This window comes from Battus philenor, unplaced genomic scaffold (assembly GCF_028537555.1).
Source record: "Battus philenor isolate CCGP_79_NKW_IND1 unplaced genomic scaffold, ilBatPhil1.0.hap1 SCAF_1, whole genome shotgun sequence".
In the NCBI taxonomy this organism is placed as follows: Eukaryota; Metazoa; Arthropoda; class Insecta; order Lepidoptera; family Papilionidae; genus Battus; species Battus philenor.
The window spans coordinates 40,306-63,110 of NW_027181661.1; the positions used below are offsets into that span (position 1 = coordinate 40,306).

At 47.9% G+C, this 22,805-nt stretch overlaps 2 protein-coding genes across 3 annotated transcripts in view; both read left to right on the top strand.

Annotated features, from left to right (window-relative positions):
* Positions 1–287: 287 nt before the first annotated feature.
* On the top strand, positions 288–5,948 carry LOC137932969 (dnaJ homolog subfamily C member 11). Its single transcript, XM_068776666.1, has 13 exons — positions 288–424; positions 1,303–1,477; positions 1,660–1,741; positions 2,019–2,138; positions 2,216–2,343; positions 2,606–2,797; positions 2,881–3,094; positions 3,882–3,998; positions 4,231–4,422; positions 4,484–4,617; positions 4,821–4,969; positions 5,037–5,166; positions 5,249–5,948. Exons 1-13 carry the CDS (start codon positions 356–358, stop codon positions 5,272–5,274), a joined length of 1,728 nt encoding a protein of 575 aa, XP_068632767.1. The 5' UTR covers positions 288–355; the 3' UTR covers positions 5,275–5,948.
* A 13,314-nt stretch (positions 5,949–19,262) lies between these two features.
* The window catches only part of LOC137921498 (UNC93-like protein), a 33,542-nt gene continuing 29,999 nt past the window's right edge, over positions 19,263–22,805 (top strand). For both annotated transcript variants that reach the window (XM_068764286.1, XM_068764277.1), the window contains exon 1: positions 19,263–19,479. The gene's annotated coding sequence lies outside the window, so the exon portion shown is untranslated. The remainder of the gene's footprint in view (positions 19,480–22,805) is intronic.

Here is a 22,805-nt window from a genome sequence, read left to right on the forward strand (position 1 = left end):
TAACGACTTCTTCTTCTTTCTAAAAATTATACATAGTAAATATATTTTAAGAAGTATTCTTTACAAAAGTAATTATGTGTTTTACATTCACTTGTTCCTTCTATTTTTTACTTAAACGGAAATTATCAAGCTGTCTTATATTTAATAAGCGATAGTAGTAGAACATGTGATATTTTTTTCCTTTACACTTTAGTACCTTAAAATCAGATACTCCTTACTTGTAGATTGTTTTTAAGCTATACTTGGATGCTGGCGACACTCAAAACAACTGTCAGAGCGGCGGTAAAAGAAATTTAACGACGTCGGCTCAACGCTAGTCGCGAACAGTAAAACTTAAATCTTAAAAGTTATTATAATGGACGAGGAAGGAGAAAATATTTTGCTGGAAGATAATTATTATCAACTGCTAAATGTGTCAAAGACGGTAAGTATAAAATCATATATTTAATTGCAAAGTATTATCGTATTATTGCAACATTATTATATAACCCCAAATTTATCCAAAAAAATGGTAAATAAAACTAGGTATTGGATAATTAAATAATCTAGATAGCTTGAAATTGTTAATTTGTTACTTTATGTCACAATTACGTATTTATATAAAAAATCCATACGTATTTAGAGCGAACAGCATATTAGAACCCTTACGCGCCGTTGAGGTTATATTTTGGTGCTTTAATAACCAAGATATTCAATCATTGTATGATTGCAACCTCTATTAGTGTAGTAACTGAATAAATTCTAAATTATTAATGATATTAACGTCTCATTAGGTAATCTCTCTATCTCATTAAATCAAAATTCAATTGATGACAGTTTGCTGTGATTAACTGCGGTAATAGGAGCTGTAGGTATGTGGCTGTAGTTGCTATTAGTTGCAAGTGACATTGTTTATTTCTTTTGAGAATTATTGCCTATTAAAAGGATTTATAATAAATGTTATTGTTTATTAATGTGTGAATCAACTGCTGCCAACTAGTCCTATTGGAAATTTATTGGGAGCCATTACATTTCATCATATAATGTGCCTTGTTCTCTCTATCCCGCTGCTTCTAGTATCCTCTTGTGGACTTTACCTTACAATACTATTGAGCTGTTATGACTCTAAAAAGGTTTGTATATAACCTGTTTATATCAGGGCTGAGGATATGAGATACACAAGTATGTTAGATCATATATTTGATATTTAAATTTTTACCTTTGATGTTGAGGGTTGTTATGGGCTAAATTGTATTAGTGAACTAGCTACTTCCACTGGTGGAGTGCAAATAATGCATCATAATTATTTATTTTTGTGTTCAGGCATCAACTGAGGAAATTAATAGTGCTTACCGACGTTTCTCTCGCATGTTTCATCCTGACAAACACAGTACAGACCCAACAAAACAAAAATGGGCCGAACAGATATTCAACAAAGTCAAGAAGGCATATGAGGTGCTTTCAGATTCCCACAAGAGAGCAATTTACGATACCCTTGGTAAGTATATTATTAGTCATTACTTAAGTATTGTAACACAAAGCTTACAATATTCATAAATTATTTATTTAGAGTTAAACAGAGGAGTTCAGGACATTTCACTGATTGCAACATGTGCAAAGCAATATCCATTTTAACAAAGAGTTAATTGCTATGTTAAAGATATTTCTCTGATTTTACAGGGAAACGAGGCTTGGAAGTAGATGGATGGGAAGTTATTTTTAGAACAAGAACTCCAAAAGAAATAAGAGAAGAATATGAAAGGTATGATGTTGCGACCTGCATTGCCTTCTTAAATTTTTACTTTTCATTATACAAGGAGTAATGCTTACTGCAGTTAATATTTGAGACTTAGATGAACTTAAATTGTACAACTATTAATTGTTTTCTGCTGCTTTCACACACTGCATATCAGACATTGCAACATAGAAATGTTTTAGCATGATACACAAAGAGGTATTCAGTGTGGAATGCCAGAAGTAACTTTAGGCGCTTGTGGCCTGTGTGCTTAATGATTTATCATCACAGTCCTTGTTGGCAGGCTGAAGCGCGAGCGAGAGGAGCGCCGCCTGCAGCAGAGCGCAAACCCGCGGGGCACAATCACTCTCTCAGTGAATGCAACTGACATGTTCATGAAGTATTATGATGAATATGAGATTCTGTAAGTTTTAGATGGAACCCGCAATTGAATAGTTGAAAAAGCACATGCCGGATGCGCTCACCGCCTTTCTGTTACAGGGAGGACGCGACCATTTTCCCTAACATCGAGTTGTCCGGTATGACGATTCAGCAATCCATAGACGTGCCGGTCACACTGCGCAACACCATGACACTTACTGGGAACATCTCCACACAAAACGGAATCGGTAAAGTTCACTGCATACTACTCTTTCGGCACCAGTGTGCAGTGCGACACCACCGTGTCGTCCGAGTTGTTGTTGTTGACCAATTAGATCAATGAGAACCGCCATCTCAGATAATGATTTCAAATGTCTTGCAAGAGTCATTACACACTGGGCAGAGCTTTGCATACTATCGCCGATGCGTGTTGCCAGTTTGAGGCTACTTTTCATGAATTGGACGGCGTCAGGTGGACAGCAATGCAGTGCACGCTCGCCGTGTTCGCAGGCACGGGCTCGGTGAACGCGTCGAACCGGTACCTGAACTCGGAGCGCGGCTGGACGGAGGTGGAAACCGGCATTGGGGATGGCCCGCTTCTCGGCTTTAAGGTGTTCCGCACGCTGTCCCGACTCATGTTCCTCAACTGTGGCACCGTGCTGCACTTCACGGCGCGCGGCGTCGCGCCGAGCCTCGCCTCCAGTACGTATCGCTCTGGCTCACCACCTACATGATGTCATTGTTTATGGTGTAATGCAACGACCACTGCAATGCAAACGTTTTAGCCATGGCGATGCAGCTGGACGCGCACTCGGTCGGCTACCTGACGTATCGTGCGGGCGGCCAGGGCGGCTCCTCCATGTCCTCCATATACGTGAGGGACTCGGAGAAGTACCACACGTATACCGCGCTGCAGATTGGAAACCCCCACTCGTTCTTCTCTTTCAACGTGATGAGGAAACTACCGCAGCACGATCTCAAGTTGAGGTTGTCCATGAAGTAAGTAGTGTCCTTACTTGTACTTGAGGCTTTCTCATATGATGCAGCTCGAGAGGGAATCGCCAGCACACTACATCACTATACGCGACACAGCGCGGGCCCGCGCGAGAGCGGTGGCTGTCCAACGTTTGCATTAGAGGCCGCACTGTCGATTGTGTGCGCCATTTTTTCTGTTCTAATTAATGTAGAACTTTGCTTGTGGCGAATTGCGTTACCACTGCATTGCTTAATAACAATGTGTAGCAATGATATTTACAATAAAACTTTGTAAGACCACCTTGTTGCTTGTTTGAAGTAAAAGCGATGCGAAATTATTTCTTCGCGCATTTCTTTCGTTAATTTGCAAGAAGCGAAAACATAAGTGAACCCGTAAATTTCCTGGTAATTCTCGGCATCGCAGAGTACTGTGTACGATATGACAAGGAATTCGTTCAGCGCCGCTCTACTATAAATTCCACCCCCTCCCCATAAAGACATTGCGAGCATCATCGAGGACAAGTGTGTGGTAAACTCTAGTCATTATCAACTGCATGCGCCTGCTTGCGAAGGATGCGCCGGGAGCGCGCTTCAAGGAGCGTATTTTTGTTTCGGCGTAGGCTCGCATCCGCGACCGTTACGCTTTGTCCCGTTTTTCATTTAATCGAAGCATATTTGATCGCACCCGACCCCCCTAATGTATTGATGCGTCACAGCATTCACGGACCAAAGCAGTCGAAGTAGGTCAGTGCGCACGCTGAGGTCCACTTTTGTGGTAAGCGATGACATTTCACGTTGGTGACGTCCGCAGGCTGGGAACGTTTGGTGCGATAGCGGAGTACGGCGCGGAGAAGAAGGTGTCGCAGAACAGCAGCGTGTCGGCCGCAGTGATGGTGGGCGTGCCCAGCGGCGTGCTGCTCAAGCTCAAGTGAGTGCACTCTGTCATGGTTCTGTTCGCTGCACCGGAGCCGGACTAGTGAAAGTTGAATTGAATACCCGAGCCGCCCCGATGCACACACATGCTCTACGAATGAGTCGTGCACCTGCGACAGATTCGCATCGCGCCTGCATCTGCCGTACGTTTTAGTTGCTGTACCAATGGAGGATCGACAGAAGCACTCGCTATTGTTAATGTAGCGCCGCTTCGTTATGTGTCGCAGGTGGACGTGTTCGACTCAAACGATCGTGATGCCCGTGCACCTGTGCGAGGAGGTGTTGCCGTCGCCGGTGTTCTACGCGACCGTGGTGCCGCTGGTGTCGTGGCTCGTTTTTAAGAAGCTGGTCCTCGACCCTATAAATCGCGAGCGCCAAGAAAGAGAGAAACAGCGCTCCATGGAGGCTAATTTTGAAAGGTAAAGGATAAAAGGAAAGTGCGCGATGCGGTTTTGAAGTGTTTTCAAGGCGCTCCTTTAGGTTACAGGAGATGCAGCAGCAGGCTCGCGCTACCGTGGAGCTGATGCGCGAGACCTACTCGCGGATCAGGAGCGACGAGGAGAAGAAGAAGGGGCTGGTGATCGTGCGCGCCGTGTACGGCAAGCTGCCGGCAGGTACGCCTTGGACATTGACATCTTTTTAGACGCCCTTTCGTCCATTGTGCATACGATTTCAACAACACAGTTGAAGGCTCAACGTGGTGCACCTAGAAAAGCTCAAAAATCCTAAAAAAACATTGAAAACGAGTGGTTAAGGATGCCTTGATGAGAGAACCATCCCGATCCGAGTAACTGAGAAATGTATGGGTGTGTGACAGGCGCGGAGAGCCACGAGGTGGGCGCGGAGGAGGCGGGCGACGGGGCGCAGCCGGAGCCGACGGCCGCGCTCCCGGACCTCATTGACGTGACCGTGCCGCTGCAGTGCCTCGTCAAGGACTCTCGCCTCGAGCTGCTCGACGCCAGCAAGGTGATCCCGCGCACCGCAGCCTCAGCACGCAGCGCCGGAACAACTCACGAGCGCTCGTCTGTTTCAGTCGGAGCTGCCGGGTTTCTACGACCCGTGCGTGGGCGAGGACAAGCACCTGACCATCTACTACACGTTCCACAGCAACCCGTGCTGCTGCACCGTGTCCGACCGGCAGGCCGTCGTGCTGCCGCGCAACAGTGAGTACGCGGAGGGTATAGGACCGCCAACACCCGCGGCGTTGCGCGCTGCTCTTAAACACTAAACTCGTCTTTTTTACAGATCATCGAATAAAAAACAGATCCTGAAATTGTCAAGAGCGAAGGTGCAAGTAGCGAGGCCGCGCTCCTGCCACGCCGCGCCCGCGAGCCACACTCCTCCGCCGGGACAAACGAGTGCCTTTTCGCCCCTGTGGCCTTCGTGCTCTTGTTATCAATGCGAAAGCCGAGTTTACCGACAGCATTTCCTTCGTACCACTTAATCGAAACTACTTCGAGAACTTGATTCATGAGCGAACGTCGGAGGCATTCCCGCGACAATCCTATAGGAGATCACCACTCCGACCGCGCGTGCTTGACCAACAGATAAAATATCTTCACCGTACCACACCCGCACGAGTCACGCTACCGTGAGGATATTTTAAAAATAGGTCACTTTCATTCCTGCGCCCACCGGCCTCACTTCGTCCGTAGTTCCGCTAACGCACGTCAAGAAGTGGGCGGGAGCTGTGTTGGTCGTTCGTCTTCCTAAAAAGTATTTGATAATATATGCGGCCGGTGGCGCCGCGCCGCGTGCAACCGAAGCGCACTTCAAAGCATTCATTTAAAGTTTACGGTATTTTGGTAAGGATATACAGCGGTGATTGTGTTTAGATTTTTAACTTTGTCTCGTTATTTGAATATTTTAAGGATTGATGTCACAGTTTTAAAGTGTTTACTGAAATTGAAAAATAAATGACGCCGTGACTCAGTCACAATAAATGTTTGCGTGGAGTTTTAATGACCCGTGCCGCCCTGCGCTCGCACCCGGCGGACAGGCACCGGACGCAGCCTCGCAGCGGGCGAGGTGGAGCGCAGGCCACGGAAAACTTATTGGATGAATAACTCCTGCCTTTTGTTGCTTTGCAAAATTTTGTATTTCATAATGCCGAAAGTTCGATTGGTTCAGAGTAAGTCTTGCAAGCTAACAAGTAACACACAATTAACCGCACCCAGCATGCTCCGCTGAGCGACCGCGTGCTCGCCAGTGAGGCTCGGAGCGGGTAACGATTCCGTGCCCTGAGCCATCACCGGTACCAAGCATTGGTGATAGACTGTCGTCTCATGCATTGAGATATGTTGGAGTCGTTTCCTAGCCTCCCGAACGCGCCCTAGCCGAGCCGAATCGACAACTTACCTCTTTATCGACGTTACACTTAGTTAATTTGACTGCTCGGCCCAGGTGCAGCTAAGAGTCAACAACTCGTGCCTGCATCTAACTGATTTATAATAAAACCTAGGACTTTGATATTGACGGTTGAGACGCCACAGGAGGCGCTCTATTGTCATCAAATGGGTTCGAACTGCGGCCGAACGAACGCATGAGTAGCGCAACGCGCGTGGATTCCAGGCGCCAACCAACCTTTTTTTTTGGTTTCGGGGGGAAACCTTTCAGACATTCAAGATGCCCCATCTCTGGAGGAGGTCAGGGGTATGTGGGGTTCCTACCCACTGAAACCCCCCCCCCCCCGTAACCGCTCTCTGCCCTATACGAGGTACCGCGGTATCTCCTAGTCAGGCATCGCCACGCGGTCTTCCCTCGCGCTGTGCTTTTTTAGATAGCCCGTCCCGGGGTATGCGTGTATAGTTCGCGCTATCCCCGAAACCCTCGTGGTGCTATCACGATAGTTCTCATCTTCATCTTCCGCCTCAGAGTCGCCGAAGCTAGTGGGAGTTTAGTGCCCACACCCTAAACTCCCGCGATTCCGAAAGCCCCGTTTATGGCAGGGGAACGCCATTCTCCGGAGGGCCATCGCAAGGCGTGTCCCTGCGCTGACGGCGTCGTCTCCGAGCGGGATCTGTCCTCTGCCGATTTCGTTCGGCCGTCTCCTTCTGGACCGTGATGGTGTCACAGAAAGCCATTGCCCTCCACGCCGATGACCCGCTCAGCTTCACCTAGGTGACTGCTGGCAAGGAAAGGTCCAATCCGACCTCGTCCGCCAGGATCCGCCGCTGTGACAGCTACGTCGGACAGTCCGCGAGCGTGTGCGAGGCGGAATCCTGAACCGCCCTACCGCAGTGGAAGCAGTTCGCCGTCGCTTCGCGTCCAATTCTACACAGGTAATCACCGAAGCAACCGTCCCTGGTGATCACCTGCGAAAGTCTGTAGGTGAGCCTTCCGTCTCGTCGCTGCATCCAGGCCTTGAAGACGGGCAGAATCGCTCTAACGACGCGTCTGCGCGTATAGAGCTCTTCTGAGAGCTTAGCGCGCTACGTCTCGAGCGCCCCGCGCCATTCCCGCCGCCTGGCCGCCTCGAGTACTCGGTTCGGCTCCGACAAGGACCGGATGCGCATGATCGCGTCGAGGGCGCCAGCCAGCCTGCGCCAGCGCATCGATTGCCGACTCGCAAATTTGTTTACACTCAGAAAGTAAAATTAAAGGTCAATGTATTAAATAATGGCAGTCAACTAATTACACATAAGTACGTATTTAATTAATTTTAAGGGAAATGAATATCCTCCAGGAATGGCCGGTGTCGTAGTGCTGTTTCCTCGTATCGGCGGCGGGCGCGCGTACGTAACGCCGCGTAGGTATTATCTGAGCCGGCGATAAACATTACATGTCCTCTTTACGATATGGGTTACCCTATAAGCGTTTACACCATGCTTTTGTGCTGGAGAACAATGGATAATAACACCGTAGCCGGCGCAACTAGACGAGCGATCGGACGGAGCGCCGGCCGTCACGGCACGCGGCACGCCGCCCCACCCCGCGCGCGGCTGCCTCCAATGCCATCGCCTCTTCGGCGGAAAACATTACCGGCTCTATAATAACATAACGATAAGATGCGCGGATATTTGCAAGTCCGCGCGACCCATCGGCTCGACCCCACGCGCTCAACTAACACTTTTAAAATTGAAAATCTTCAACAGTGCGCACTCGACGCATTCCGCAGCTGGGTCTCAACTCGAGCATGCAACATCGCAGCAGTGCTCCTCTAGACTTCCCGTTTTGGTGAAAACATAAGATTCCTTGATTAACGGGGAGGGAAACTACTCGTGCTAATTTGTTTTCGCGCCGGCGATGTCGCCCGAGCAGAGCGCGCGCCATAGAGTGCCTCTATTGTAGGTTCGTCACTCACTCAAACTATCTCAACTAAACCTCTAAGCGGACACCGCAGATGAGACCTTCACAACAGTCGTGGCTTTCTCGGCGAAACGACATGCAATTAGTCAATACTAAGCCTCGCACCTTAAAATATATTGCAAAAATTTCTTTTTGTTTAGCGGTCACTTGAAAATTAAATACTTGTTTTAAGTGTAAACCGGCATAGATTTGCTATTATTGCTATTATTGTTATGTTAACTATAAATTCTGAATTATCCATTTAATTAAAAGATGTTATAATTTATTGTAGCTGTTGGTTCCCGACAATAAAATAAACTTGGCAAGCCCGAACGTAGTCTTTTATAATAAGTTGATACATATATGATCTTAGGTCTCAAGTATACTCGGCTACTCGTGGCGGGTGGTCTGTTCAGCCAAAGTTATTACCAACTAGAATTAAGCTCCAAGATCACAAACCAGCAACGACTCCCGAGCATTTCGCGGTCACATCCGTTTCTTTTAAATTAATAATAGCGTTAGCGATGACACTCGACCGTGACAAGTCTAAGCTGTTCTCTTGGCACTGTTGCGTGGGACCATATTTAAACAGTCGCAATAGCAATTCAATTTATGTTTTGATAATTTTACAAAAAATGTAAATACAGGAAAAATTCCGATTAAACAAAACTCATATTTAGGTCACACAGTATCTGCTTCAGAGGTATTACACAGTCTTAAAAACACTCGAGTGGAATAAGAAACCTACTGTAACACCGTGAGGAGTTCAGGCGTTTCGTTCGTTTTCACGAGTTGCTACTGCGCGCGAGAATTATTTTGTAAAGAGTTTAGACGATGCCGTACTTCGCCAGAGCGGTCGCGCCGCATGGAAATCCGCGCTAAGGTCAACTCGCTCAGCTGCCAGTCCAGTTCAGCAGCGGGAGAATGGGTCTAGTACCTCTCACAATATTTTTACACGATGCGACGATGTGTAGATTTTCAAAGAAACAATTTTGACAATATATCATTTATGTCGATGCCTAATGTAATTTTTATCACAACATACAAACAATTTTCCTAAATTGTGGCGCCGCGCTGTTTTATTTGCTAATTCAACATCAGAGACAACGACTTGAATGACACCACTGCTTGCGATAAGGAACAAACTACTACACCGCACTGGTAAGATTGTCAAAATAATTTAAGAAATTTGGGAAGACCCCCTTCTTCGTGTTAGAGACTTATTTTTTCTAATGATTTTGGAGCGCAAGATGCCAAATTTTGCAAAAATTGTTCAGACACTTTTAGTTAGAAACAGCCATTTTACCTCTTCTAGTCTAGTCGATAATAAGCAACAACATTTTATCCGTAAGACATGCATCGCTGTCGTCTCAACAGTGGCCTCCGCTATCGATTTCTAAAGAGACAGTTAAGAAGCGAAGCAGTCTCGAGTAAGAACCTTATGTACCCAGCGGACATCAGTTGCCCGCCCGCTGGCTTTTCACTTTGCCAATGCGCTGGGAAGAGATAGTTTATGGCTCTGCTACGGCTCACATTTATATGCAATAACTACGACTCTTCGATTGTTTACGCAGATCGCTTTCGGAAACTGTTGGTTGGATCAACTGTTCCATCTCAATTTTCTTAAGTGCTGAGGTTCCGATCTTGATCCACTTTTTTATAATAGACACAAACTGGACAAACGGAGGTGCATCTACGAAATCAAAATCCTTGATACCCCAGCTCACACTGCATTAGGTCTACAAATGCTACAAGTTCTTCTGCGGCATATTTTACATTTTTACTTCTTTGAAATAAACACAATAAAGTACAAGTTTTAAAAACGAGTCATCGATTTTATTCATTAGATTCACTTGTTTTGACAAAAAAAGATAGCAACTAGGACAACCGCTCCTGCATCCAAACCAGGACAGACAACCAGCACAGCGCAGCCTGTGCGCCGAAAAGTACAGCTGAAACTAATAGGGCACAGTGCGTGCGTTAAGATGATGGTAGTCACCGCGATGGACGCCAATTCTCACCTATCCGAGCTGGATGCAAGGGCGAGGCCCAAGGACTCTTTGAAGGACACGTCGAACAACAGCGCACCATTTTTTCAAATTCCTTTTTAGCAATCAATTATTTAGTTGGCGTGATACGACGAGGATGACATGAAATAGGAGGGTCACCAGTCGTAAGTATGTGATGAGCCGTAGAATGCTTCACAATCCTCGGGAGGCCAGGTGGCCTTCTAATGTCAGGAAACTCGATAAGAATTTTAGAGAATGTAGAAGCGCCCGCAACAATGGTCTTAACGCTGGTTTGTTTAATGGACGCCGGAATGGAAAGTTTTGGTGCTGCCATCTATAATACGTCGATTGTGCCAATCGGGCAATAATTTGAAATGGGCGAGGAAATCCGACCCAATAATAGCACTAACAACGTTTGCGAACACGAAACTCCAATTAAAATCTCGTCTAAGTCCAAAATTAAGATGAACAGCAATGGTGCCGTATATTTTGATAGAGCTACAATTGTCTGTGGGCTGCGTTCGGAAACGTGCCTCTCAAACGTGTATTCTGAAACATGCGAATAGCTACAAAACTGTTATATTGGCGAGTTCCAAGGTCTGGAGAGGGGGCGAAGGGTGCCCTCAAGGAATAACCCTTGCGCCGAACTTCTGGAACATGCCTATTAATGATTTCTTCACAAGATCAAACAAGAAACGCTTTTTTACTGTTATGTAGATGATCTGGCGAAACTCATCGGGGGAAGTTTCGCCAGTACAATGTGCAACGTCACCCATTTTGAGCACAAAACCGTAGAATAATGGCGTAGAGGATACCTATCAGCGAATCCCACAAAGACTGAACTAATAATGTTCACAAGAAACAGTCATTAGGCTTATATACCCCGCCAAAATCGTTCCAGACAAACTACCTGATCTGAAATATCTGCTCTTAGACAGCAAGCTGAACCGAAGCTCACCTAACAAAAAGAACCGAGAAAGCGTGCATCAGTTTTCTGACGATGCAGATATATGACAGGTATAAAGTGGGCCCTGACGCCTATCATCATTATCTGGTTGTATAAAACAGTCATCGACTCTCTGGTCACATACGGAGCGGTAGTATGGTGGCTCAGAATAAACCAGGTAACTGCGAGGACAGAACTCCAAATACTCTAGAGGAAAGCGTGCGTGGTGGTGACGGAAAACCGAGGCAGGCTACACACCTACATGTAAAACGGGAAGCTGTTCCTTCCACTGTAAGCTAAATACGCTTATTTTATGCAAAAGGAGCGGCGTCCCACACGCTACTATCCTAAAGGAGGTCTATGAGAAATATCCGATCTTAACAGCCGGAATGCTAAAACAGGTTGTATTGGACAAACATCCAAAAAAAAACTTGCGCGGAGATGACCGCTGCCAAGGAAATCCTAAGGAAATTAGAATTATCATGGTCGGCCCCAAAACTGCTGAACATCAGCACAACAACGTCACCAGGCAACCGCAGCAGTGCTTCAGCTGGGTACCGGAAATGCGGCCGCCGTCATAACCGCTAGGCAGATTAGAGGTACATACATCTATTCGGATCCTCTCCGACAGCAGAGCGGTGTAGCTGGCCCTTAAGTCGCACAGTTACTTTGGGTTAATACAAGTGTCACAAACGTCTAACGAAGGTGAGTTTAACAAAAATGAATAAATGAAATTGATATTGGGTAATAAAAAATATAACATAATACCCAAAAATGTGTGATAAATTAAAAATTAAGTATACTGTGATTTTGTTAATAGTATGTAAAAACGAAAATATAATGTAATTTTTTTGTCAAAACTAAAAATGAGGAAAAAGGATGAAGGGATGAACGAACCGCAATCAGAATGTAAGAGAAAGAAAGATCGAATTGTGGTATAAAAGAATAGAATGATAGACTTTGTGAAGGATGACAGCTAAGAGTGGAAATAAAAAAAGACTGAAAAATTAGTAAAGATAAAAAACAACTCTGTCCCAAACCAGATAGGGGTGGAAGCGGAGGTCCCAAATAAGGGGAGGCATTTAAAAAAATGAATGCAAGTTGTAACTACAGCGGAGTTCATATTAAATACAAGTCCCGCCCGCTGCGACCGTCTCCGTCCCCGTGCATTAATTACATAAATTAGTTAAGTATTTCAATGAAAATGTAAACAAATGTTTTAATTAGATAAGCAGCAGGCAGCGGGGTGCCCATGCGCGTTTCGTAGCGACTGTCGTACGATCGTACATCCTCCATCCCTTGACGCTTAGAGTGAAAGCGAATGTTATGAGAGCAAGAGCGGGAAGAATATCAGGTTATATCGAGTAACAGCGCGCACGGGGACGGATGGGAAAGAGAGGGTGGACCAGTTGGGCAAGGCGGCCCTAAACTGCAAAGATAGTATAGTCTGGATACGCTTGGCGAACGGAACAAAAAGTATATGCAGTGCACGATGGCTTCGGTAACAAGGAAATTTTTCCCAGATGCTGTCTTGGCCTATCGCGTGTTCCCTCAAGTTAAACTAGACCCACTTCTGGTCCAAAAGTTCACAGGTCGCGAGGGATTTTCTGAGCACCTGCGCAAGTTCAAATTCAGGTTGAGATGATGATGATGCATCTGTGACCCGGGTATGGACCATCGACGGGAGTTCTGTATTGGCCGCGCTAAGAGCAGAATAGCAGTCTCGGTCAACAGCGGGAATAGAGGCGGAGAACATCGCCTCACTGGTGAGGAAAGGGGAGTGTCGCCAGATCTTTTTGGAGTTTTGCAAAAAGGGACCAGGAAAAACAATAAAAAGCAGTAAGTAAATAAACAGTAACAATTAAAACAATAAACAAGAGTAATAAAACAACTAAAAACAAAAAAATTGTAGTGTAAATAAAAACTCTGTCCACCCATGAAGACGGATGCCACTAAATAATAAATATATAATTTTAATAAAAAATAAAAATGTAACTGCTAAAACGGTAATTAGACTATCTGAAATTATTTTATGCACAAATAAACAACCGGTTGTACTGATAGCAAATAAAGGCCAACTAATGTGGACTAGTGATATGCAAAATTGTAGAAAAACCCTATCTATCTATGTATCCATCTGTATATATATACATCGGTGTGTGCGAATTACATTGCAAATGTTATTGTGGGCAGATGGCTCGTGCGGGTGCAGGTCAGAGCGCGGGGCTCTCACCCTCCGATTCTGTGACGTAATAAAGACAATGAATGTAGCCATAAAGCATCATCATGAGTAAAAGTTTCACTGCGTCGCGCCTTAAACTCTTCGTTTAGTATGTGGTGCGCGTGAAGCGGAGGTTACAGTGTGAGCGACGTGCTCCGCTCACGTTCGCACGATGCCGCCAGAGATGTTGCAGATTAGCCTCAGCATCGGTTCACCTACCAAGTAACACCTTGCACAAAGATCGAGACGTTTGATAAATTGCTAGCGGCGACCTCCCCCGTCCGCCCGGCCGCCTCTCCTCGAGTCGCCGAGCCGAGTTAGGCGTATGCTGAAACCATCTCTTATTGTTCCTCCGGACACTGCGTGCATCAAATTAAACAATCGCAGCAGCCACGTGCACTCGATTATCCCGAGGCACCGAAGGCTTAATTATCTTAAGTATGGTTCTCGTCGACCGGATGCTACATTTTGAATGGCAAACGTACCATTATTACATAACATAACCTCCTGCCCTGATGGCATAGCAGAAGCGGTACGTGCACGCCCACGGCGCACACGCCGGCACCGCCGTACGCACACCACTATACGATACGAGCCGGCCGTTCTGTTCCGATGTGCTGACGTAGAGCGTCACCGTGCTCGCGCCGAGTTCGCTCGCGTCGCCGCCGCCCGGCCGCCGCCCGGCCGAGGCAGCCGGGGCACGTCACTCGCAGAGCCACTTTAATTAGTAATCGCCAACAAGCAGGCTCTAAATCCTCACATCTGTACGCAAAGCGATTTGCGCGGCAACGAAAGCGTCTGTCGTTTTTTTAAATTTCTGCTCTGTTCTTAATCGTCGCCATTGAAGCATCTCCTACCGTCGAGTGGACCGCGCGTCGCTCCGACCAATGTTTCGTCCTCTCTTTTAAACGAACAGGGCAACAACGGGGTTTCACAAGGACATTAAGACATACAATTGATCAGCGCACGGGCTGCGCTGGAGCGCGTGCCGCCCGACGTTGAACGACGTGGACGCTGCTGTTCGATACCTTACCGGGTCGCCAATCGGGCTAACGCATGCAGGTTTGACGCAGACACGCCGTCCACCTTCGCGCACGTCGCAGGAACAAACCTGTGAACCTTTGCGTTTCTTCGGGCAGCGTTCACGAGGGGCGCGTGTGATCTACATGCGGTATTTCCTAAGAGCGTAACCATAGTCAAAACATCATAAGCCGACAGAGTCGTGGTTACGTAATGGCAATGTGATTTACGCCTCGCAGGCTACGGATTCGATTCTTGTAAAACGGCATTTCGCTTAAATAATATAACATCGCCAATAACCTCGTACGGAGGTAACGATGAAGGTAAATATGCCGCTGCGAGGACTGCAGCGGCGGCTGAGAGCGGCATGCATTGGTCCCGCTCCCACCGACATGACACGTAAAAGAAAAGGCTGAAAGAAAAAACGTTCGCCCGCCGTTTGCGTTCCACGGCATCCTACGGTTGAATACAGCGAGCGACACACCGCTGAGGCTCCCAAGTCCCAATTCGCTCGGTCATCACGTGTGGGCCGCGCTAATAGGATGGACGATCTTTGCTCTCGTCAACGCTGAACAGCTCCGCATTCGCTGGCTGTCGTTCAGGTAAACAATTGTAGATGTCGCCTGGCCAGGAGACACAGACAGGGAGGGTGCAGGTGCCCTTCACTTCCACGCACGGAGCAGCAGCGGGGAGCACGGCGCCGCAGACGGTCGTCCTTCTGACGGCACGGTAGTATTATTATTTTGGACAGGCCAGAATGCTGACGATATGAATTGTGAAATAAAGTGATATAAAAAGTGTAAAATCAACTTTTCGTTGATAATGAGGAATTAATTTGCTTCCTTTCATGAGTTTAAGAATCTGCAGGCACGGCTGCTCCGCCGGACGCCCTCCCGGTGATCCAGGACCGACTTCGCTATGCAAACTCCCTGCGGAGGAATCGAATCCCCGCTGGTGTGTACGTCACGCAACCCGAATAAACATTTGACTTTCTGAAGAGACTTTACTGAGATCTTTTTGTAACAGATCTTCATTGCGGTTCATTTTATAACTTTACTCATGTCGCACAACACGTCGGACCCGTAAGGGGGGCTCACTAGGACCTCTGCCAACGCCGCTTGCACTATAATTTCGCGAACGTATTGCCACGCTCGAAAATTATAATTTGTCATTTAAACTCTAACAATGGTGTGAGCAACCAATAAAAACAAAAATGTTAAGGTAACATCCTAAAAAAGAAGATAATTGAACTTGTCACTAAGGGCTTAATGGAACATGGACGATATGAACTCATTATTTATACAATTAATCTATTTTATCTAATAATTTAAATCCGCATGACATTACCAACAAACACACATATTAAATGAACACATACATAAAAATATTAAATGAATTAAAAAAATATCTTTAGCAATAAATCGGTAGTCATTTAAAATAAATCGGTTTGATGGGAACAGGTAACAGTGTAGCTATATATAAATAGGCAAAAGTTATACGAGTTGTATACTGGGCCCGCTATGACACTAGTGCGGGGCTTGAGGTGGGTTGGAAAACATTTTAGAGGGAGTGTGAATTGACTAAAACCAACGTTACAAACCTTTGAGAAGAGAAATAAATGAATATTGAGACTAAAGCAGCGCGGAAAGTTTTTTATGAAGTAAGGCAGCTCTAAATCCCGAAGCGGCGACGTCGAGTTGTTTATTGTTAACGAGTATAGGGCTAGCAAGGTTGCAACTGCGTTTGGAACGATGTTCGTTGACGTTCCAATTTCCACAATCAAATCTTTAGATTCCTCACCATCGGCCGCCGTCACTTTATTTTGAGAAATCCTACATGCATCGACTTCGAACATTTGGTAATGTCGCAAGCGTTGTATATTAATGTTATGTTGAAGAGGCATCGGAATGGCTCTGGCGCTCCCGGTGCCTCTTGTGATTTGTTCGAGGCGTTTGATCGCGTGTCGCGCGGGACGTCGCAACACTGCGAAGTACCAACGTGAGCTTTAGACCGATAAGTTATTATTTGAACGTAGAGAACGGCAGAATTGAACATCTGCGTGTGCGGAATTGAATGTTCTCCTAAAGTGGCACAATATAGAGTCCTTTTTATTCCCTTTTTATATTGATGACTCGTAAGGAACAACGATGAAAGACTACATAAACAGTGCCACCTTCAAAATTGTACATTGCATTATTTATTATAATTTATTACTTACCGATACAAACGAGGAATGCGTAAAGTTGACTCTGTCTAAAATGAAAAGTGCTGAAGTGGAGGTGCAACTCAGTAACGAGGTAACCGGCACAGTCGACGCTGCAGTTTTAGCCGCGGCCGCTGCGCCCGCGCCGCTCGGACCGGCTCGGTTACGCTGCGATCCCGACCGCGCTGCTGCCGCTACGTGCCCGACACTGTTTGTATGCGACAAAAGGGAGTTGCTCGCGCAATCTATACTGTGACAGCTAAACACCCTGAAATTACAAATAAGAACGTTAATGTGCCGTTAATATTTCTGAAATAATAATAATTACAAAATGAAATGAAAGCGATAGTTAAAGTGCAATTCATTGCAAAAATCAAGAATGTTTAGTCGACAATTAATTTCCAAGCGCGGCGTGGCTCGATGTTGTGACATGTTAGTTCGTGCTATTTAAGTTCGCAGAATGAGTTCATTCATTCCGACGAAGCTGCGTCGAGCCGCGAAGCCATCATCATCAACCTAAATACAAAAACAGAGAGAGTCTTGTGTTGGTAAAACGTACTTCTCTGCTGTTTGTATTAAAGTCCATTCCATATGCCGTATTAGAAATCTACCGTTTCGCTACGAGGGATGCCCCTCAACTTGCACGTGCACAGTCTGCGACCTGCGTGCGATCGTCATCGTACAACTGGCCTATGACCGGGACGGTAGATTTTGTTAAGATGACCGACTCTTCAGTTCGGCGAACTCAATTACGATGAATTTGCAAAAGCCGCTAACAACTATTTGCTAATGTATGCTCTTCTCAGTAAGTGAATATTGGACTCGTAATCTTATGAGAAATAAAGGACCTAAACCAGCGACTGGTCGATGAGCACAAATACATGGACAATGATGTCAATAAATGAATAAATAAATATAAGAGGAAGAGACGAGGACCATCGCCGGCAGCCGCGAGGACGCACCGGCTGTGCGCGTGCTCGCTGCAAGTACAAAAAAAGTTCCGACACCGCTGACAGCGCGACTCGACTGAAGAATAATGTACATTGCATTGTAACCGGACGCTCGCGGACTCGTACTCCTGTACTGCTGCAGCTCCGCCACGAGCCAGATATGTAAAGGCATTTCCACCTCGAGATACTAAAATACCGCAGGCCATAGCGGCGTCGGTCGTCGGCGCGCCGAGCGCAGCAGCTGTTCGGCCATCTTTCTGGCAGCCATCTGCTCCCGGCGCCAGGCTTCGCTGTAGCGCGCGAGATTCTCGCTTACGATCGGCTCGAAGGCTGCTCCGCGTTCACTTAAATGTAAATACTCATCGCGAGAACTTTTATTTCTTAGCAAATTTTTTCGACTGCATAATGTCGGCAACAATTGAATATAATATGTTATTCTTATATTTATAAAGCAGGATGCATGCGTAGAGACGCACTATTTCGGAATACATATGATACGATTCAGGTGGGACTCGTAAGTTTAGCCAGCGTCGCACAGTACACGCGCTGGGCGCGCAGCAGTCGGCGACACGAGCGCAGCGCGCGACCGTGGCGCGCTATCGAAAGGACAATCTAATATAAAGTCCTCAGTTTAAATCGCACGACTCTCGGAATGGATATGTTTTTGCGCGAAGGTTACGTGCGTTAATTTGTAGGTGACGTCAGCGGCCTCCTCTCCGGGCAAGAGCAGCTTCGAGCCCGCGCCCCTGCCGCTGCGCTCCCGTTGTGCAGCGGCCACCCGGACGCGTCATGACGTTGCAATCTTTTTGTGGTGTCGAACCTTTTGCATTTTCATTGTAACAATAAAAGCTATAATCACTTAATGATGGTAATCAGTTCTAGATTGTTGCCGCTGTTTTGTGCGCGCGCGGTAGGCATTGCAATACTCCGTCGCAATATGCCGCTGTAACTGGGCGTCCGAATACCTTTCGCGAACAGACGGAGAAGTGTGGCCCTTACTCTGGACTCGGCTTCTTGACGTCAATGAAGACTTGACTTGCTCATTAATATTGTTGACGTTGACGTACAAACAAGTGGTGATTAAAGAAAACCAAAGCGATTATGCGAGATGGTACGAAAATATAATATTTTTTGTGTTTATTACATAAATTACAGGCACTGCTCGTATAACGTCGTAGACACAAAAGAGATCTTTATACCAAGAAGCGACGATTGTGAGAAGCGATCAGACCGGCGCGAGCAGCGCGCGACCTGTCGGTGATCACGCCGGATGTCATGTTGACCGCCCACGACCACCCCCGGCCTTTCTTTGCCCGTTATATCAATGGCCGTGTATCACAATTAGCTTTCCGCGGACAGGCACCGCTACGTCGTGCGTACGGGCAATGTTCTGCAGAAGGTCCTGGCGCCCGTTGGTTATTTTGGTGACAAGTTATCAGCTCAAATTAGAGATGTAAAATTAAGTCTGTAAGGAAAACATTAACAGCGGAGATGGGCCGGGCGGTGCGCGGGGCGGCGTGGCGGCAGCGGGAGGGCGGGGGGCGGGGGGCGCAGGCTGCGGGCGCTGCGCGGACGCGACTTAAGGCGGCCCCCGCGCCGCGCGGCCTTCAGTCACAGCTGAGAACCGCGACCGCCGGCACGCTTTCGCGACACGCGCTCAACCGACCGCACGACGCGCGCACCTCTACTCGCTCGGACGACACAAGCGCCCTTTCTCTCACGCGGTGTGCTCGTGCTTCGGTACGTGAATGCAAAACCGGAGCGCCTACTCGACTGCCCATCGCCCACTCCGTACAGGACGACGCCACGGCACCTGGACCTCCGCAGTTTTTCGACAGGGGTGAGTTCGAAACCGTTCATTTCCTAGCGCCCGCTGCGACTGTATGTAATGCCACCTGCGAAAGAAGGCGCGCGCGAGGCTGCCGGGGCTGCCGGGCGGGCCGCGCGGTCGTAGCGGTGGGGCGCGTCGCCGAGGTGAGCGGCTCCGCGCTGTTTGTAAATATTGAACCTCGAGGCGACGAGCGCACCGCTGCGCGCCGCAAGGGGGCGAGCTGTATTTTTGTTTTGGCGGTGTTGTGTATTTGTACTTAGACGCTGAATAACAGTTCGCACGTCACGGTGAACAGTGTCCAGCGATTCGATGCGAGCGCTCGGTTCTTTTGTTCGCACGTCACACCGCGCGCGACGAGTCGAGAACCTCACAGCGGAGCACGCGGCCGCCTCTCGAGGGTTGCCTCGCGAGCTGAACCGAACGCAACTTTCTTTTTTGGGGAAAGCGAACGTCGCCGGCTCTGGGCGAATGTTTTCATCCGGGACGGCGGGTAATCGGTCGTGCGATACCACGGCCGGGGTAACAGTAACATTAGGTGACGCGGGCCGATGTCGTCGCGGATGCAGCGAGCGACCGGGCGCCGCCGACCAGGAGACAGCGGCGCACTGGCACTGGCTCGTGTTGCTCTGAACCGTTTGGCCTCGCTTGCCACACACCCGATCGCAAACTCAAGTTATGGACGTTATTTGATGCGACGGCTCGTTCGCCGCATGGAATCGACTCCCGAAGGCGCGCAGCGGAGACGTGTTGCTGGACTTTATAGTGGAGAAAATTTGAATATTTCCCACATAAATGTAACTCATTGTCTTCCTACGAACGGTGTAAACCCGCGATGCATATGTCGTCTTAAATCTTATTAGAAATGGGGACAACAAATTTTTATTAAAGAGATTGTTTAGAGTAAATTTAGGCGCGAGGTGTCGGTGTACGGATCTGCAGCGCGGCTCTCTCGAGTCCCGGATGAGCCGCACTTCTGTCATTGTTTTCCTGGTTAGAACGCACGCTCCCGACCCTTGTACCCACAGCGCTCGCTGAAGGCAACGCAGTTGCGCTGACTTGCATCTTTACGGGTGGATGCGTGTTAACATGTATGAATTATTGTAGTTGCGTTTGAATTGAAATGAACGTAAAGAGGTGTGTAAAGCGTGTGGAAACATGTGGATTTGAGTGTGTAGTTACAGACATGTACGCGGGTAGGCGTGTCTGGAGCCGCGAATATGTGGCCGGACCGTCGTGACGCGACCGACATGATGCGTGAGCGCAGCGTGTCTGTTCGCGTGCAACAACAAAAACGGCGTTCGCGTTGTGTATATTGTGGCAACGGCGTTTCAGTTCACTTTGCGGTGATGCTGCTCGTTGTGTTGCCGTCGTAGGCGGCACGCCCCGAGCCGCGTGAGCTACGAATGGCCATGCGATGATTTCTTGCTATAAGTCTCATCGCGTAGACCATAAGTTTAGTCTGACGGCGAGATAAAGAGAAGAGTTAAAGATCGATAAAAAGAAATTTGGAAATTAAGCAGAGATGCGGCGAATTTTTATTGGCGAGCGAGGAGACAGGAGCAGACGCGAGCCGACACGCACAGGAAACTTCTTAAAACAACGCATCGTTTGAAATTAACTTAACCGGACTCAACCGGATGAAACCGGTGCGTGGCAGCGCGGGGCGACGCGGGGCGGTGCGGGGCGGCGCGGGCCGGTCCGTCGCCGCCGCCGACGAGCGTGGAAGGTGCACGTAAGTTGCGTAACTTCGCTATGGAGTATATACGGCGCCCCAACCAAAGATATGTATGCACGCACTAGGCTTTGGGGCTCGGAGCCTCGCCGCCGGGCGGTTCTTAAACCGGTTAATAATTTGTTTGCTCCAGCGACGTCTGAGTATTCCGTAATGTTTTCGGTTTGATTTCAATGAAAGCGGGGCGAGCGGGAACCCATCCACCACATCGCGGCGAATGACGTCACACACAAACAGAAGAATCCGCCGTATGCGATATAGACAGTGTCGTCGAGGAGGATATGCAGGTGTCAAAAGCGCGCGTCGCGTCAGCGCAGCCGCCTGCATTCTCGCTCGCCACTGCTAAGGTTGGAAATCCATTTGCGGCGTGAACACCGATGGCGCTCCGATCGTGGGTCTGCTCGTCGTCGCGAACAAGCGAATGCAAAACGTCCGAGTCCTCGACTGGAAAAACTGCCGGAAATAACCGGTGTGTAAATTAAAAAACAAATTCTCGACAATATCAAAAACTGGTTTCTAAGTGGTTCCTCTTAATGAGTTGTTTGTGGTCGGTCAGCGGAGCGGGCACGGAGCTGCGCGAAGCGGTTGCAAAGCTGTCTTTTTAACATTCATGTCGTCTATTTGAATACAGACTTTGATTTGATTCACTGCGACGTAATTCGGCCACGCTCGTGGCCGTGCCTGTGCTCGAGCTCTTGCTCGTCCGTTAATGTATAATACCGCCGTTATCTGCGGCTTGTGTAATTATTATTGGAGGCAATCACCGATCCTCGGGTAGAAATATTGTTTTGAAGAATAAATCTAATAATTTTTGGAGTTGTTCAAACGCGCGCTCGCCTCTTTGACCTGGAGACAGGCCGGGTTTGTCCGGCGCTGTCCGATAGTATCGAATGTGTCACGTTGACATTAAACGGTTCTGTTAACATTTGGTTACGAAGAACCACGTCAAGAGTACCTCTGCGTTTTAATGCTGTTTGCGGTACGAAATGATAAGCCGCCTTGGGTCTTAAATAATTGCTGCTGGCTAACCGCGACGAGTGGGGATATTGGCGCGCTGTATCGGCCGCCGGGTGCGGCGGGGCGCGTCGGCGACAGACTATTTGCTGTCGTTATCGGGAGCTCGCTGTGAGCTAATCTCAGGCGCAGCGCGTGGTGCAATCAAACAAAAACTGTAAGACGATAACGCGCAAGTTGTTGGTAATCACGGAACGTGCTGCCGACTCAGCTGCAAACGTGACCGTCACCGATTACGACCGCGAGATTGCGCGACTGTCCTGCGGCAGGTGACGCAGCTGTCTGTCGTGAAGCGCTTTCGGCAGCGCCACTTATTCAGCAACAGCGTAAGCCTGGTGCTTTGGCCGCGTTGGAGCGGTTATTGTCTTTCCGCCAAATCGGATTGATGAGGCGGCACTATCCGCCCATGCGTCCTGGTCCCGCCCTAAGTCGACTTGCCGTTGTCGGTGCCGGCAGCGAGCACGCTCGATTGCTGACGGCTTCGTGTGCACAATTACACTTTGAGCTCAAGAAGGTCTAGACCAAGAGGGAGAGCCCGGCACAGATCGACTTTATTGTCTAACGGTTTAAAAAGATACGGTCATTAAGG